The 18,745-nt window shown below is 47.8% G+C and overlaps 2 protein-coding genes and 1 long non-coding RNA gene across 6 annotated transcripts in view; 2 read left to right on the top strand and 1 right to left on the bottom strand.

Annotated features, from left to right (window-relative positions):
- Positions 1 to 719: 719 nt before the first annotated feature.
- Positions 720 to 6,490, top strand: LOC135320084 (uncharacterized). The gene is made up of 3 exons (XR_010379248.1): positions 720 to 902; positions 1,286 to 1,566; positions 6,333 to 6,490. It is a non-coding gene; the product is annotated as an uncharacterized LOC135320084 (long non-coding RNA).
- On the bottom strand, positions 3,833 to 16,423 carry TRAPPC2 (trafficking protein particle complex subunit 2). Its single transcript, XM_064482556.1, has 5 exons — positions 16,272 to 16,423; positions 8,719 to 8,830; positions 5,919 to 6,062; positions 5,417 to 5,503; positions 3,833 to 4,029 (listed from the first exon to the last, which is right to left on the bottom strand). Exons 2-5 carry the CDS (start codon positions 8,809 to 8,811, stop codon positions 3,931 to 3,933), a joined length of 423 nt encoding a protein of 140 aa, XP_064338626.1. The 5' UTR covers positions 8,812 to 8,830; positions 16,272 to 16,423; the 3' UTR covers positions 3,833 to 3,930.
- Positions 16,424 to 16,489: 66 nt separating this feature from the next.
- OFD1 (OFD1 centriole and centriolar satellite protein) overlaps positions 16,490 to 18,745 on the top strand; it is a 49,816-nt gene continuing 47,560 nt past the window's right edge. For 2 of the 4 annotated variants that reach the window (XR_010379241.1, XM_064482553.1), the window contains exons 1-2: positions 16,692 to 16,839; positions 17,004 to 17,102. Coding sequence is in view for 3 of the 4 variants with exons in the window: in XM_064482553.1 (XP_064338623.1) it covers positions 16,717 to 16,839; positions 17,004 to 17,102 (222 nt within the window). In the remaining variant the exon portion in view is untranslated. The other 2 variants (XM_064482555.1, XM_064482554.1) reach the window with 2 other exon arrangements.

Below are 18,745 nucleotides of genomic sequence, written 5' to 3'. Positions count from 1 at the left end.
TCCTGCAGAGGCACACCACCGCCTGGACTGCGTGTTCATGAGGACAGAACCCTTGACTGTGGGGCGGTGGGTTATCAAGGGACATGCTTTGGTGGGGGGTGTCATGTCGGGGAGTACATTTTGGAACAGCTAGATTGAGAGTTCTCTCCCTGGTCCCACTGTGTGGGAACCACTGACAAAGAATATCATTACAGTAAGCTAAGCTTTTGAAAGTCTGACTTCCTAACATAGCAGACAATTTGGCTTTAAGCAAACCATTTTAGCATTTTAAATTTGGGGAAATGAAATCTCTTTGTATTCTCAGGTTAAAGAGAATTGTAGTTGTCATTATTTATAATCAGTTCCCCCTCCCCCCCAAAAACCTACAATCCTCCATTCAAAAAACAAAATAGGAACCCACCATTAACAAACTGGTGTATATTATATATTCCTTTTCCTCTAGAGGGCTTGTTATTTTAAATCAGGTGTACTGATTATTAGGACTTGCACTTTTCTCTTCCTCTGTCTGGATATATTTCCACTGTAGTAGACCTACCTCATTTATTAGCTGCATGGGTGTCTCACCCTCCATTCAAACCATTCCCCATTGATAGATAAATAGCTGTAGTATATTGAAGTGCCAGTTTCCCACACCTTGGTCAACAGTGGGTATTAGGAGTACATTTTTTGTTCGTGTTTTGAATAGATGGAGTCACATGGTTGAAAATGACAGGGGACAATGCCACCCGGTCCCTGGGCATGGAGACAGTCACGCGCCAGCTCCTCGGGGGTCTGTCTAGGTGTTTGGTACCTAGGGAAGGGCACTGTGTTAGTGTCTGTGGCTGCCGTGAGTGCCAGACGAGGTGGTGTGAACACTGGGAGCTCCTTCTCACCGTTCCGGAGGCTACAAGTCCAACATCAAGGTATATGGTTTAGTTCTTCCTGAGTCCTCTCTCCGTGGCTGGCAGATGACCTTTCCTCTGCACAGAGCACTCCCTCCACCCCTGGCCTCTCTGTGTCTAGATTTCCTCTTATAAGCACACCAGTGAGATTGGAATAGGGACCAGCCCCATGGGCTCATTTTAACTCAAATTACCTCTTTAAAGGCCCCTTCTCCAATATAGTCCCTTTCTGAGGGACCGGGGACTAGGCCTATTGAATATGAATTTTGGGGGAGCACAATTCAGCCCATAACGTGTGTGTAGGTATTTATACAAAATGTGTAATTTCGATACTTGTATGGATTTAACTAACACCTTAGTCATTTTTCTAACTTTTAAGCATCTTCACCGTAACTCTTTTTCAGCTAAATATTCAGGGATTAGGTTAGTTGGCGTTCAAGAGGTCTAGAGCTGGGCAGCAAAAAACGATCAAAGGAGCGTATCTTCGTGTGTGCAGACAGGCTGATGGAAGGGAGAGTGATCGGCTTCACACCGTGACGTAGAGGGGCCTGGTGGACGGAGGCTGACTACCCACACGGTACTGAACTGTGACAGGAGGAGGAGGAACGGGACCTGACTGAGGAGCCTCGGCCTTCAAAGCACTGACAAGTCACCGGTGGAGGAGCTCTTCCAAAGGCAACAAAAGGTAGCTGGAAACCTGATTCTTCTGTTTAAGTCAAAGGGCTTTGATGGGCTGGTGTTTCCTAGGCAAAGATGAGAAGTGGGGAGAAAGCGAGAGCTGGGGAGCAGAGCAGGTGACCGTGGTGGCACGAGTGGCGGAAGCAGCGGCAGAGCCCCGAGGGAGCACGGCGCTGCCCTGTTCCGGGATGAGGGGCCCCACCATAACTGCCGATGCCCGCCACCCGGCCTGGCACAGGTGCTTTCGCACTGTCTGCGGATATAACGCCTTTGAGAGAGTGTTCAGTGTTAAAAGGTCAAACCACTGAACTTGGGAGATGGACAGATGTCCACGTGACAGTCGATGTAGCCATCAGTGTGCCACGTGGAAGATGGCAAAGTGCACATTTGTCGATGAGTTAATGTTTTTGTCACCTTCCCCCCCTTGGGAAAAATTCCCTACCCTGGTCAAAGGGAACACAACCTTGTGTTTCACATTTCTATAAAAACTTGGGTAAGCTTTCACTTTAAGACCATGGCACTGTCACGCCAGTTCCACGACACCCGCGGCTTGTGGGGCAGGGAGGTGTTAGGTCGAAACGTGGATCTGTGTCGTCAGCGGATCCTGAGAGGTCACCACTGTGCACGGTCAACCAGGAGGTGCTGTCGTGACAAAAAGTGAAAGGACGGCATAGCAGGGCACAGGAGATCAGCGGTCTACACACGTGGAAAACACGGGCACCCCTGAAGCACCCTAGGAAGTGAAAGGGGACAGACTGGGGTTTGCGCATTTTACGTGAAGCGCTTTGGGAACGCTAACGTAGATGCGCACAGGCCTTCCCAGTGCGGCCCACCTTTGAGGTCCCACCACTCCTAAGCTCATCACTTGCCTTCAGGCTCCTTCAGAGGCAGTCACGTGAAACCTGATACTTAACTACACCGGTCCACTCACACAGGGCCCGCGTCCGTGTTCCCGTCTCACCATCACAGGCCTGGTGAAAGGCTCACTGTGTGCAGGGCACCGCCGTTGTGCGGCTGAGCCGGGGTCTGAACCGCCCCACCCTACGCCCTCCTGCTGAAACCCCACACTGCTGCTCCGGACAGGCAGGCGCATCACCGCCCTCTGGGTTCCCCGATCCTGGAGGGCAGAGCAGCCTGCAGACAGTACATCCGCGTGGGTCTCTCCAATGAGCGGGGCTGGAACTACTCCTGGATTCCTAGCTGAGTATCTTTTTCTGCTCCCAAAGCTCTGGCAGCTGGTTTGAGGCGATCCGAGTTCTGCATAGTGTTAGTCTGCAGACTTTCAGTAGGGGAAACGGGACTAAGATGGCAGTAGTGGAGGGGTGAGCAGCACTTAAAACAGTCAGTATCAAACTGCCATAATCTTGGACAGACATCTTTATTTAGGAAATCGAATAAATAGGACAAAAAATTATGGTAGCCACTTCACATGAGGATACAAGACCACACTTAGAATTCCTTGCTCAGGTTATTCAGAATGAACAAAATTCTTCAGTGCCCACAATTAGCACAGAAAATACCTGGTGATGTTACCTGCTTGTCAATGGACACTTACTCGTGTACAGGGGGACGCCACGCTGTTTCAGCACAAGAGGCCCCTCCCACCCCCTTGTATACAGCCTAAAGGGCCGAGAGTGCAGATGTGACTGTAACGCAAGCTTTTCCTGCTTTACAATTCTAGCCCTGCCCACAGCTCTTTACTAGTACAGCTATCAGCAGGCCCACTTAGTCTTTAGTTAGCTGTCTGAGGGGAGGGAAACGTAAGAACAGAGCTTGCTACTTTGGTCCGAGCCTCCTGTTTTACAGACATGGACCCAGGATTCTAGAGCGGCAGGACGACTGTCCCCAGCCTCCGACAGGGGCAGGCGCGCCGCCTTTGGTGCTGCACAGGCTCTTTGCTTCAGCTTCTGGGGCAGTGCTGTGTACGCTGCCTGTGCGTTTTCAGAGCATCTCTGCATGTACTGATAAGCCCATGTGCGTGCTGTCAGCTTCACTCCCCACTGCAGAAGCTTTCAGTTTTAAATCTGCCTACCAAAGCTTGACGGAGACATTTGGTTCTGGGTTATTACATCACGATCAAGCTATAAGAGCAAAGAAAGCCAAAAGCTTATTCTCAGGTTTTAAAAATATTTCAAGATTATTGATAAAGAGCTTTTTGTAAATAACACCACTCACAAGCAAGTATCAATCTGTTGATAATGGTAAGAAATTGAACTTACTGTTTTTAAATATAAAAGCAATTTCATTAAGTTTAGATAAATGGAGGCTACAAGTAAAACTTTTCTGGCTGTTTAATCAAGTTACTTACAATGTACACATTCCTGAGTACACCCCATCCCAGTGACATTGTTTATTTCTGAATTTTCTGCATTCAGCTTAAAAGGTGTTTCTTCCCAAGAAACTGAACCTTTCTGTCAAATGCGCTTGATCGAATAGGAGAATTGGGTTCATAAAACGGATTCATTGCAAACTAGGAGAGAAGAAAGTATTAGAGTGAGTTTGTCAAAGGAACACGGCTGACAAATCATAGGTCCCTAAAAGAAAATTATTTTGAACTTTTAAGTCATCAAAGACATTCAAAACAAAAGTCTGAAGACTACATTTTTCAGCTGCAGTGAAAATGTTGCATTGTTAAACAGTAACATCCCTTTACGGAAGTTTCTGTCTTGGAATTTAGGGAAGTACCTGTGGTCGGGGCAGTGCTGCCTGCGTCAGCTCAGCTGACTTCTGGGGGTCACCTGTGTGTGAAACGCCCATCCACTCACGTTTGTCATAAAGATGGGGTTTGTCCGTCAGGCCGGTTGGCTACATAAAGCAAACTAAGTCTGCCATTCGCTCAGAGTGAAGAAAAAGTTCTGCCACACTGCTATGAGAAGTCACTCTTGCAAGGCAAGCTTTTAAGTCAGGTTTTTAATGCTCTCCCTTAGCACGAGGTGAAGTGATGAGTTCCTCAGATGTAAAGGGTACATAATAACATGTGTGAGAGTATTAGTCCTGGATGGAGTCACAAATGAGGAGAGTGACCAACTTCTATACCTTCATCACTTGACGTTGTCCGTCTGTATAAGAAGGCTATGTATTTGCTACTTCTGACTAGGAATATTGATTGTTAACTGTTCTGATACGCAAAAAATCTCATTTAAATACCATGCATTTAAATTAAGGATATACTGTTGGGGTGGAGGGTATAAAAACAGTGGTAGAGGGTGTGCTTAGCATGCATGAGATCCTGGGTTCAATCCCCAGTACCTCCATTGAAAGAGAAATAGAGAAATACCCACCCCCTAACCATTAAAAAAAGAATATACTGTTATCACTGCAGTTAAACCACTGACATCTCATTACTATTTCATTTTCTCCAGTTAATATCACAAAATGCAGGTGGCACTGTTCCCCTCGAGTGACTCTTTGATAACACATGAATCACTTCCTACCGGTTTATGACCTAGATGCATTGCATTGTAACTTATTTGTTGAGTAGATGGAAGACATTTTATTAGAATTATGAAGCAGCTTCCCTTATGTAGACCGCTTCTGCCTCTCTCTTTAGGGTTCCCTCATAAAATCAACTAGATGCACCAAAAGGGGGAGAATGAAACTGATCTGAAAATGCCGACCACGAGTTGTTGCCCTCCATACGTGTTGCCCTCCATACGTGACCGTGGTGGTGGAGACGTGCTGGGGGAGGCGCTGCCAGGGGCAAGGCGCACAGGGGGAGAGCTGGTCTGAGGTGGAAACTGGGCAGTCTCAGTGAGGTACTTCAGCAGGCCAGGTTCTTGTCAAGTTTGGATCCTTTTTTTTTCCTAATTGAATCCCTTTTTATAATCAGATTATTACAGTTACAGAACATACCATACCTTTATGTATAAATCATAGACATCAGTAAAGAAGTTCTTTATTCCATCTTCTTGCCTTACGTCATGCAGCATAATGAATCTCATATGTGAAATAATTAAGGTATAATCTTTAGAAATGAAAGCTGAAAAGGAATCTGCTGATACAACAGTCCTCAGATAAGTGACACGCAGTGTATTTTGCTTTCGAAAAGTGGAATACATCACCCAGGTTCAAAGTTAGGTTAATTTTACCTTGAAGAGAACAGAATCTTTTTAAGTTAGAACATAACTGCAAAATAAAATCACTCTTGATATGGTTCAGATAAACCTTAGGTTTACAAATGAGACTCGGTTTTAAAAGTGGATGTTTTTTCCCTAAGAAAGTAAAAGCCCCGGAAATGGTGATTTTTACCTGACACTTTGTAGTCTACAGACTCAGAGCCTAGTGTCTAGGCCCCGTGTTGGGCTGGTTTACTGCCCCCCCCCCTTCATTAGCCCTCTTTATTGAGTAGGAAAGGATATGACCTGCAGTGACGAATGCTGAAACAAACCACTCATTGAACTTGTCCACAGTTTTCAAGTACATGTTGTTCGACAGCCACATGTTCTCATCCACAAGGTCGAGAGCAGCGTGCGCTATGAACTGGTTCAGGTGGCGATGGTCGTCCTGGGTGACAGCCAGCAGCAGCAGGTTAACATTTCCGTGCAGTGTCAAAACGCTAACTCTTTCCTCTTAAATTCTGTACAGCTTCCTCGTGGAGGGGAAGCTTTCTACTTTTACTTCTATTATTACTATCATGAGACATAAAAGATCTTCAGTGTTTTCACATCATTTTCTGTATTCTAATTTGATATCTAAAACTCAACAAATAGAAACAGCTAATGACTTATGAAATGACATATTCAAAAAACTATATAGATTTTTTTAATTTTGCAGGAAGGAAGTTACTAAATGCTATAGCCATTTAAGCATGTGAAAAAAGAATACTACATTTAAAAAAAAGGTAGATCCTGCTTTCAAGAGGCTCGCATCTTTTTGAGGAGGAAGACAGGAAGAAACTCGTGGTTATGGATAAAGGACAGCAGCTTCGGTAGGCCGGGGTAAGGAGGTGGTGAAGGACGGCTGCTGGCACAGGCCGTGGGTGGGGGTGGCAGGGGGAGGGGGGTTTCGTGTGCAGCGACACATGCTGAGCAGTGGACAGCCCGGCAGAGGCCTCCTGGAGGTGTAAGCTTACCTGGCAGAAGGCTGTGCTCAGCCCCACTGTGTGCAGTCACCTGCGCCAACAGCAGGAGACGGTCCTGTCAAAGCTGGCAGTGTCCTTTTCACGGGCTGAAAAGGCTTAACTAGAAAAGGTGGGAGTGTCCCACCAGAATGTGGAGAGGGAACTCACAACCTGGAATGCAGTCTCACTCCCGTGGAATTCTTACTCTCAAAATGCGTTTTCCAAAGGGCACCTGTGTTATAGGTTGAATTTGTGTGCCCCACCTTCCTATGTTGCAGCCGTACCTCTCAGTACCTTAGAATGTGGCTATACTTGGAAAGAGGGTCATTACAGATGTCATTAATTGCCATGAGGTCGTGGGTCCCTAATCCAACGACTGGTGTATTTATAAAAGGGGGAAGTCTGGAGACAGACACCCATGCAGGAAGAAGGCCACCTGAGGACAAGTTTGACCACCACAAGCCCAGAACTGCCAGAAGCTGGGAGAGAGGCCTGGGACAGACCTTCCCCAGTGGCTCTGGACGGGGCGCGGCCCTGCCGACAGCTTGGTCTCAGACTTCTGGCCTCCAGAACTGTGAGACAGAACACTTCTGTTGCTCTCAGGGACCCAGTTTCTGGTCCTGTCACGGCAGCCCTAGGGAACAATATAACTTCCTCGCCCAGGCGGCTGCTGCTGGGACCGGGCTGGGGGGCGGCTGCCGGTGGCCCTGGAGCCCCCTGTGCAGCCAGTTTACGCCTCTCTCGCGTCACCATGACGAGGCCACTTTAACCCTCAGAGAAATGGATGCATTTTGTGTCTGGCTCACAGCAGTGTTTTCCTCTACACTGATGATCAATCGTGGGAGATTAGAAGAAAACTACAGAAACGTTTTAAGAAAGTGAGTGGTAGCAGGAAAAAGAAGTAAGATCAAGTCATGCAGCAGAGGATTTTTGCAGAGCTGCTTCGCCTTCCACAAGGCCCCTGTGCTGAGCGAAAAACTATACGTAAGGAGCTGTGTATCACACAAAGCACTTGCTGATACAGAGATGCCGCCAATCAAAATTCTCTTTTGGGGGTTGAGGTAATTAGGTTAGTTAATTACTTAACTTAATGGAAGTCCTGGGGATGGAACCCAGGACCTCGTGCATGCTAAGCACGCACTCTGCCACTGAGCTGTACCCTCCCCCGCTCTGGCCACAGTTTTAATGAGCCGTGTGCTCATGTGAATGTGGGAAAATAATGTAGCGACAACACCTGCTAGGATTAACACCTGAAATTTCTACATTTAGTGGCGAGATCTGAATAGTTGAGAAGCGTCTTACACTGGACATTACCATCACCACCAATCTCAGACATGAGTTCCTGCCTTAAAGGACATTAAAGCTTATTTTTGGAGGGTGGGAGAAAGCGTAACTCGTCAGCAACTTATCAGGCATGCAGCCTTGTGCAGAAAGGTGGAAGGGACCCGGCTACTCCCACCTCCAGACTCTACGGGGCTGTTCCTCTGAATGGCAGTGTGTTCTAGAAGCAAGCCTGTTCCTCTGGAACCATCCCTGACAACAACCAAGCTGGTGGTGGCACTGGGGCGGAGAGCAGGCGGGCACCCGGCCAGTGGGCGCTGCGGAAGGCGCCTGAGAACGGCCCGTCTCGGGCAGCAGCAGCAGGAGGGGCCCCTTTCACACCCCCGGGTGTAAATGCATCTAGTACGTACGTCCTGATGAACAACGTGACTCACTGCGCCAGATGGGCTTTCCGGGCATTTCAAGGCAGTGACAACTGTTCCTGCAGGCCCACAACAGGTCAACTATATTTCTGTATGTTCAAGGAGCAGCTTTCCACAGGGGGTGACACTGAGCCAAAGGCCAGGAAAAAGAGCCCCAGGACATCCTGCCAGTACGTGCCAAGTGTGTGCTGAATCAGAGGATGAATAAACAATTCAGAGGGTGTTCCTGGCTGGCTTCTATCAACCCGTGGGGCCACAGGGCGGCCTCATTTAACCGTGGTGGCGTCGTTACCTGATCTGCCCAGGTCTCTCCCAGTTCTAAAAATCACATTACACCTTTATCATGACAACAACGTATAACAATTGTTACGGAATTTTTTTAAGGTTCCATACGCACTTTGGATTCTGCTTTTCCAGCTGGCAAAAACTCCATTTCAAAGACTGGATTATCGTGGTGACCCACAATGACAAAGTAGAAGCTTCCAGACATTGTCTTCAATACACAGCTCCTAATTAAATGAAAATAATATTTTTAATACTCAATATTGAAAACCAAACACGGTTAACAGGAAGTAAAGAACGCCATTTATTTACTTAAGCCTGAATTGCAGAGGAGGTGGCCCCAAGGCTTGGCATGCTTTCCAATATACCACATACATATATGCCTTTTTTAAAAAAAACAAATCAAAAGTATAATCAGTTCACAGTGTTGTTTTAATTTCTGGTGTACAGCCTAATGTTTCAGTTTTATATATATATATATATATATATATATATATATATATTCTTTTTCATGTTCTTTTTCAATATATGCTATTACAAGATATTGAACATAGTTCCCTGTGCTGTACAGTAGGGCCTTGTTGTTTATCTGCTATATGGCTTTTGCATGAGATTAAATTATTCATCTGTGATATGCGTTGTAGAATCCAGGACTGTATTTTCATAGGGAAACTGAAAGACCTCTAATATGAAATCGTAAAAACACCCTCATGTTTTACCGTAAGCCGGCTAAACCGGAACTGGACTGGTTAGCATTAGCACTGACATGGGAAAGATTAATAAAAGTGCTAATTAGGGGAAAATTCGCTTGCCTTGGACATTTTCAGGAAGGGTGCTTTGGAGGAGGCTAAACACCACTCTGACACACGTCATTTACACAAAGGAGAGAGCCTATGGCATTTATCTACAGCCTGGGCGGTCCTTGTCATCTTCCCACCCAAAGGATCTATGCTGTGAATGTCACTCTGCAAATGAAAGAGCCTGGGATATGCCTCTTCAAACACCATTCATAAGAGGAAGAAACAGCTTTGTATTCTAGAAAAGATGGAAGATGTCATAATCCCAAAAGGAAGACATTCTGAGGCATTAAGACGTCTTGGAACTAGGGTTAATAGGTCTGCTAAAGGAAAAAAACTAAGAAAAAGTGGCGTGGTGGGAGAGAAATCAAGGATTCTGTGGCTTTTAGCACTGTCAGAACCTGGGCAGGTGGACAGACGGGTGGATGGACTTATGCATGCATTTTCGGCACAAGGTCTTTGGGATCAGACAGAGCTAGGTTCATGTCTAGCTCTAGCAACAGGAGCCCAGGCACGGTCCTTCATCTCCCAACGTCTGTTTCCTTCTCGGAAATCAAGGTAACGGTGGGGATGACAATCGTAGCCCCTCGGGTGAGTCCGAGGACGACACCACGTAGTGGCCGTAAGGCGCGCAGCAGGGTGCCTGGCTCCTGGGAGGCGCTCAGGAAACGTGACCAAGAACAACAGGGGAGCGCCCGCACACGGAGATGTGGGCCGAGTGAGGCCTCCTCGCGTCGGGGGGTCTCCCTAGCTGGGAGCACACCGTCTCGGGGAACGGCACTGAGGCGCGTCGCGCCCCAGGGCTCATCTGGCCTCACCGGGACTTCCGTGGAGTGACACAGAACCTGTGACCAAATCAGAAGACATCTGAATTGTATTCCTTGATGAATACAACGTTTTGTAGAGGAAATCAGGGCACAGCTGGCACTTTCAACTCTGGAATCGGAAGGCCGTGACTGGAGGAAAAGGCAGGTGGGCAACCCCTGTGGCCTGATGAAGTAAGGAGGGGTTGAAAAGTTATTTGGGGCGGCGGCTGCACGCCGCAGCCCGTGGGCTCGTCTGGCCTGCCGTCCTCTCGCCACTGTGTGAGGCCGCTGTGGCCCCACGACGGCAGTGCAGCAGGGGCCACGGAGGCCAAACAGTAATGGACAACCAAGTAATGGACGACCAAGAGAAGCAGGAATGACACAAAAGCTATGCAAGCCCGGGCGAACTGGCGATAATTCTCCAGAACAAGTGAGGGGAAGAGGGATGGGAGCCTGAAATTTCAACAGAGTAAACAATGACCTCATTCATTCTTGCTGGGAAGGTTTCATAGCTGGAGTTTGCCAAGGGAAGGGCTCACTTTTTTCAGCACATTAAACAGCAGCAGCAGGAAAAAAAACAAAAACAAAAAAATGTTGCCAGGAAACTACTTCTCTCCTACACACATTTAAGCAGCAGCAGGAAAGGAGACATGCATAAGGAAGATGGCCCACCCCTGCCCCGCCACACTCACCCCTACATGGAAATCGGTGTCTGGGGGAGCAGCCCAGCATGGGTAACAGCAGGGAACTGAAGGACGTACTGCAGAAAGGGTCGATCACACGCTGCCCGGCAGGGCAGCACGAGCTGCCGATAGTGATTTCACACACAGCTTTCCATAAAAAGAGATGCAATGCCTGATTCCATTCTGACAAGGAGCTGCTGAAGTGGGGGGACAGGAAGCCTCGGGAGGGCATAAGCCCTGTGTCTCAGGACGGGATGTCTACCGTCCTTTAACCCTTGGGCTTTTTATGCCCAGGGAGTGAGCCATGGTGACACACTCCAGCATTCCGTGCTGTCTGGTACACGGGACTGCCTGCGAGGGCGGAGCTGTTCTAAACCTGCTCCATTGCCCCATCACCTGAAATGAGGGCCCTTCAAGCATCTCCAGGGTGCGGAGGTAGCTTGGCAATGAGTTAAACTGGGGAACTGAGGATGAGGGATGTTTCCAAACGTCTGGCTGAGGTGATCAAGCACAGTTTCAAGATGATGCTGCTATTCACCGAGAAAGGAAATAAAAGGGAGGGAAGAGGGATGAAAAGGAGCAGGTCCATTGTGAACATGTGATGGTAGCCAGAATGGCTCCCCTGAACCCCACCAAGGTGTCCTAATTTCCAGAACCAGTGAATGTTAATTTACACGGCAAAGGGAACTAAGGCTGCCCATCAGCTGATCTCAGACAGGAAGCGGCTCTGGACTACTCAGGTGGGCCCAGTGTAATTACCCGGGCGTTTAAAAGTGGACGAGGGCGGGACAAGAGAAAGTCAGGGGGCGGTGTCACTACGGAAGGGTGGTCCTGGAGTTACAACGCTGCTGGCGTTAAAGATGGAGGAAGGAGCCAGGAGCTGGGAGCCGAGGAGTGAGGTGGCCTGGAGAAGCTAGAAAGACGGAGAAACAGTATTCCTGAGAGCCTCCAGAAGGGACTTCCACCCAGTGAGACCCGTGCCGGACTGCTGTGCTACAGAACTGTAAGTCTGTGTTGTTTTAAACCTCTTAAGTTTGTGGTAGTTTGGCCCCAGTAGGAAACTAACACACATATCAAAGTTGAAAAACCTGCAGGTATAAGAAAAAGGGAAATACTCAAGGAAGTGTCAGCAAAAAGGTAGAAGGTGGCATCCTACAGAGACTGGGGACCAAAGGAGTTCACCTACCATGGGTTGTGGGTTTCAAGGCACTGGGTGGGGGTTCGGGGGTGGCTGTGCAGGCAATGGTACGTTGAGGTGAAGCAACTCGGAGCCACATGGGGATAAGAGTACTGAAAAGAACGGTGGCTGTGTTTTTCCAGCAAGTACCCCCTCCCCTAACACAGCCCTGTACCTAGAAAGTGCGCAGTGCTCCCAGAATGGCCCTGCGAAGAGGGGCTGTCTGGGCAGTGAGCTGGGAGGCCGCTGCTGGAATGTAGGAAAGAGAAGGCAGGAACGAGAGGCACAGCGGCGGGGGCGGGGGCGGGGCAGGGTAGCCTTAACAAGGAAGAGAACCTTCTGAAAGCTCCAGTGCCCAGGCGCTCGGGGCCTCAGAGGCCTGATGGAGGAAGCCTGTATTCCAGTGCCTAACAGCACCTTTGTGAGAAGCTGCCAGAACTGTTAAGGTCCCGAGGAAGAACTCCTCCCTTAACAAGGCCAGGACTCCCAGTAGTGAAAACAGCTGTCTGATGGCTAAGATGACTTGAGCTGCTTCTGAGAGAGAAAAGTAGACATTAACAGGGAGCTCTGGACTACCGTGAAGTGGAAGAGCCCGTGCACATGATGTAAGAAGCGGGGTGCTCGCTAGTAATGAATGTGAACATGGGGCCAGAAACCTGTGAGGCTGGCATTAGCAGGGCCAAAGCCCGCAACGAGCTGAAATGTGTAGAATGTTAAGAAAAACAAAAGCCTTTTTAGGCTACTATCAGGAGAAAGCAAGGGAGAAAGGTCATTATATCAAGTACCTGTACATAAACAAGAGGGCACACCTTTGCTGAATTTAAGCTTTCTCAAAGAGTGATTTTTCACACAGCAGGTGTGGAGGAAAGGAGGTTGGGTAGGCTGTGAATCTCCAGATAGGTGTGTTTCAATAAAGTCTTCAGGTCTCAGCAAATAATATATCTTGGATTAGCAAATGTGATGGTAATACTGGTCAGTGACGTGGGAGAAGTCATAGGAACAGAAAAAAAGCCACAGTCAGAGGTCAGTGTTATTCCCATTTGCAGGAACAAAAAAGCTCATCTCCTAGTCTATAACTGAGTACTTCTGAAGAGATGAAAACAAGAACAGAAATCGGTATTAAGTGCCTGTTTTTGGTCCAACAGCATGCTGGGAATTTTTGCTATAAACTACCTCATTTAATGTGAATCCCTAGACAAAAAGAAGGGGTTATTACTCATGTACTTGGCAGTTCTATGAGAACCAGTTATGCCAGACCTACACTCCCTGTTCTGGAAGGGAAACACGGGACACATTAAGTCACTTTCTGAAGTAACTGCGTTATCTACATATATACAAACTGGAGACCTGTAGCCTGGATGACGGCCTGGGGTATCCTCAGAGCTACAGCAGTGACGGGGCCCCAGGAAGCCCTCAGTATCTGTTGAAGGAGGGACAGCTCAGAGCTGACTGGAAGGTTAACCAAGTGCTCCATGTCAGTGGACAGCCTGGGGTCTCTAGGGAGACTATGATGTTGACCTTAACCTAGACAAGCTCAACGTTTGAATCAGTAACTGAGATGAAGCCAAATTCCACACTCCCAAGATAATATACTATGGGCAGCTAATTTATTAGAAGCCAAAGTTAGGATTAAAAAGGTCTTCACGGCAAGGAGAAACGGGTGACATGAACAGGATAGAATTTAAAAAGGTTTAAATCAAGTCCTATATTGGGCTTAAAAAATCAGCTGCACAATAGGATGAGGGAAACGTAGTTTAAGAGCAGTTCATCTAGGAGAACCCGTTTTCATTCATTGCAGGCTCAGAGGCAGCCATCTGGTCAAGTGGTCAAAAAAGCTAATGCAATTCTAGGTTGCATTAAAAGAAGACAATCCCTCTTCACTAATATCATCTCTGGGGAACGCACTCAGTTCTGGGACTTGCGTTTTAAAAGGATCAATAACTTTGAAATGTGTATGCTGGGCGGAGGGAAGGATCTATGCTAGGGAATGCTCTGGAAACAAGAGCTACTGAAGGAACTGAGGATGCTGGACCTGAGCGGGGGTGGGGCGAGGGGGAGTGGGGTATGGGGTGTGGTACAATCTGTAAATAGGATGCTGCCAAATGGAAAAGGGATTTGACTAGGGATGGCAAGTGGGTTTTCTCTCGTGAGCCCGTTCTAATCAACTAGTACTGAAGGCTGGGAACTGATGCAGAGAAAGAATGAGAATAAGTGGTCAGCGGGAAAGACTGCTGTGATCAGTGACCCACGTCTGCTATGGGGTCAGGAGAGGGCAGTGCCTACATGAGTGCCAAGTCTTTGCTAACTCTAGACTTGACAGACTCAGTCCAAACTGTTCCGGAGGCCAAGCCTACGGCTGCTCCTTCGAGGTTACATGGAAAGACATTTGGGTTGATATATGGGAACTTTGTTAACAATAAAAGAATTACCGGGCTGCCTTGTGAGAGAGATGACTGGCCCCACTCCTCCCTCCATCACCAGACATGTGTAAGGGGAGGCTGGAAGGGCACCAGTGTCGGAGTGGAGGATGAACTCCGTGAACTTAGAAGTCCCCTCCAACTCATCGATTCGAGTTCCAAAGCTATCCATTTTTACAGCAAACCTCTTTAAAGCCTCTACAGAGGAACTTCTAGAAAACTTCCCTGTGCTCCCCACAGCGGTGGCTTCAGTAGTTCCATAGACCTGGGGCTGCAAGACTAATCTAGTGTGGCACAGGACATGTCTACTGCAATACGCGGGACGAGTACTATTGACAGTCCTCTAATACGACATTCTGCTGTTAATATTACAAGCAGTTCCTCTACCTCCAAGTGAGATCATGCTGGCTTTTGGACATTTAATCTAATTGTATTCAATTTGGGAACCAAAGGTGGGGGTAAGAGGGTCTTCAGGCACAGATGTGTTTTTATTTAACAGTATTTACAACACAATAACATCATCTTAGAACATTTTTCATCATTTCACTATTCTGCTGAAAAGTGTTAATGCCTCCACTTATAGGATCAAGTACCAACAGTCCCATGTTGCTCTGCACAGCTTTTCTCAGCCTCATTGCTCTAGCTTGGCTAGAGCTGACTGGTCTATTTAAGTTTTCTCTCCAACTCTGATTGTGTCCACTCCACAGTTACTTTTCTCTTCATGCCTGGAATACACTCCCTGATTCCGTGCGTAAACCTTATCCATCTTTCCAAGTCCAACCAAATCCCTCCTCAAATTATTTCCCAGTACCAACCTACAGGCTCTTGACGTCCTATTGAAGTCCTGTCACTCTTGCTGTCTCTTAAATTTTTTAAGCCCTTCATGGCCAGGGGTCAAAATTCATTGTGTTCTTCAGTGCTGTTCACAAAGCCAACACTCGATTTAGTCCCTATAGGACTTAGATACCTTATACCCTTGGGGTTCTGGGGTCAGGCCGGGTTACTCACTGCTCTTGAGAGGGTCCTGATTTTTTTAAATTCCTTTCAGAATTTCCCCCTTCCTCCCATGCCTTATGCCTACCATCCAAATCGTACCCATCAAGGTCCTGATGAAGTCACACTTTTCAGATGTGCCCGCTCGTGTCCACCTCGAACCACTTCACCTTTTTCTAAACTCTTTACCCAGTCTACAGTGCATCTCAGTTCTTAGCCAGTTCTCTGGCTACAATGTTCTCGTTACTGCTTGTCGAGAGACTGGTTCCTTTTCTAAGTAGATTTAAGCATCTTGGAGACTCGGCTCTCCTATCTTCCTCACAGCACGCACAACAGTGGGTAGTCAAAGTTTAGCTCACTGGTTTTCAACCAGGGGCGATTCTGCCTCCCAGAGGACACCTAGTAATGTCCCGAGACAGTCAGGGGTCAGAACCAGGGCGGGGGGAGGTGCTACCGGCACCCAATGGTAGAAACCAGAAATGCTGCTCAACATCCTACAATGCACAGGACAGCCCCACCACGAAAAATTTCCGGCTCCAAGCGGCAACAGTGCCGCGGTTAGGAAACACGAGGTTATCTGAATGGCCTAGTGAAAGGTGAAAGAAGCGAAGCCCCGAGCCGGCGGACGTGTGCCGCTTGCAAGTTGAAAGGTGGTGTGGACTGGCCGGGTGGGCTGCGATGGGCTCAGCCGGCCCGCGCAGAGGGGAGAGACAGGGCCAACACCCGGGTCTGGCGGGGCCCGGAACGTCCCCCAGAGTCCTGAAGCGCCAGCCGCCCACTCGCTCCATCCCCTACCTGCGGCGAGACCACAGCAACGGAAACGTCCAGTCAGTTCTGGAGGAAGACCCGCGCTCCGCCGCTTCCGTTGAGACTCCCGAAGCTGCCCTCGCGAGACTCCCGGTTGCGCTCTCGCGATACGTGGGCGGGGCTTCCGGTCCGGCCGGAGCGCGGCACCGCCGGGGGCGTGCGCCGTAGTACCCAAGACGGGCGCGGCTAGGTTTGGGGGACCGCGGGGTGGGGAAGGGTCAGCTCTGAGCTGTGCCGACTCCAGGCGGCGCCTCGCCTTCTTGCCTTCTCTCTGCCCGCCTCCGCGCTCCAGCCGCGGGGACAGTCGCGCGTGGCCCAACCCTGCCCACCTATCAGAACGCGGAGAAAGGCAGTGCGCGTCTCGGGCTGAGTTCCTAGTTCGGAGTGCGAGGCAGGTGTTCAGTTGGCTTGTTTCCCGGTCCTCGGGTAGAGCATGGCTCTGAGGGCAGGGAATTGCCCTGCGCCTGAGCCTGCCGCCCGGGCGAGGTCTCCGACTGTGGCCTGGGCGGGGCGGGGCGGGGCGGTCTCGGAAGGTAGCCTACACCAGGTGGCTCAGGTAGGTGCACGGGCTCCCTCCCGGGCGGGCGGAAGTGGAGCCTTTGTTTCCGTTAGACCTCTTCCCCCTGGGCCGCTTAGGGCTTCTTTGGAGGCCCTGGTTTGTCTACAGAAATTCACATCCCTTCTGCCCGCCAGGTAACCCGTAACCGGTTTCTCTTCCAGTCCACCATGACCCCCAAACCTGACGTGTTGAGTCAAGATGAATTGCGGAAAAAACTGTACCAGACGTTTAAGGATCGGGGTATATTGGACACACTCAAGGTATCAGTTTTAGGCGTATCTGTTTGTACAGTTTTACAAGTGTCACCTGTAACAAGTAGTCCACATTTAAATACATCCGTGTCTTGGGTGTTAAAAATGGCATGATGTGCAGATTGTACTTGTGAATTACGCTGTTCTGGCCCTGTGTAACTCTTTAATCCTGGAACAGTAAACACATTTTAGTAAAGTTAGGTTTGTTTTAAAAAGCTGGCTTACAGATTTCTCAATCATTAAGTGGTTTAGTCATAGTCATACATGAACGGGGGAAATTGACACCATAGAGAGGACATGAAGGGATTGCTTGCTGTAGAATAGTTTGGGGGAATGAGACGTTTTTTCTTTCAAATATGTTGGAAGATACAATTACTGGAGCAGGAAATATTTATTAGTACACCTTATAAGTTACCAGCAAGGGGTCGGATTAGCTCAGATGTGTTTTTATTACTTATATATATTTCAAAAGAATATTTTACACTTAAAATGGGAAGGAAAAGTAAGCTGGGTTTTTTTCCTTCCTCTTCCTCCATTGTTTTTTATTTATTATTTTTTATTCTTTTTTGGGGGGAGGTAATTAGGTTTTTATTTATTTCTTTTAATAGAAGTACTGGAGATTGAACCCAGGACCTTGTGCATGCTAGGCACGCACTGCAGCACTGAACTATACCCTCCGCCACTCGTCCATTGTTTTTGTAACTTAAAAATACATCAGGCTCATCAGAAACACAGAAAAGCATAAAGAAGAAAAGTCATCTCTTATACAACCACTAATTGGCATAGTGTTGTGTGAGTTTGTGTATTCTCTTTAGTTTTACATAGTGAGTGTTTTCCTCTCTCCTTAAAAGTTTCTTGAAATCCTCACTTCATTGGCACCAGGCACATCTTTGGATGGATGGGTAATTTCTGTACCAGTCCCCTGTTATTGAATATTCAGGTTATACCCAGGTCTACACAGTCCTAATTGCATCTCTCATTTTTTGCCTAGGATAGGTGAAGTGGCCCTAATGAATCAAAGGGCATAAGCATTTTTCAGGCTCTTGGTGTATGCATCTTGTTCTAAAAGGTTGTAATACAGTTGACCCTTGAACAACATGAGTTTGAACTGCTCAGGTCCACCTATATACAGACTTTTTTCAAAAACTCCCTACTATAGTACTATACTGTTTATGCTTGATTGAATCCTCGGATGCACAACTGGGCATCTGGAGGGTGCCCCTAACCTCTAGGGGTTTGAGGGTGAACTTTGTATCCCACCAGCAGTTTGAGAATGTTTGTATCTCTCCAGTATTATGGTTCTGACATGTTTTAAACCAATCTAAGATTGAGAAACCCTTGTGTTTTAATATTCATTCTTTTGATTATTAATGAGGTTGCACATATTTTCTGTGGATTGGCAGTTCACGTTACTGCCCTTTTTTTTCCCCCTAGGGTGCTAGTGTTTTCTTATTGATACATAAGAGCTACTTTAATAGAAACTTAACCTATTTTCCATTTTTGTGGCAGTGTTATGTCGGCGTTCAATTTTAATTTGGCTCTAAAAATACTGAAGTTACATTTTTATACGGTCAAATTGATTGTTTCACTTTTTTGTTGGGTAGTCTCAGTAAGTGCTTTTCCACTAAAAGAAATAGAGAACTTTTTAAGTT

Source organism: Camelus dromedarius, chromosome X (genome assembly GCF_036321535.1).
Source record: "Camelus dromedarius isolate mCamDro1 chromosome X, mCamDro1.pat, whole genome shotgun sequence".
Lineage (NCBI taxonomy): Eukaryota > Metazoa > Chordata > Mammalia > Artiodactyla > Camelidae > Camelus > Camelus dromedarius.
The sequence above is the reverse complement of the archived record's forward strand: the minus strand, read 5'-3'. Positions and strand labels throughout refer to the sequence as shown.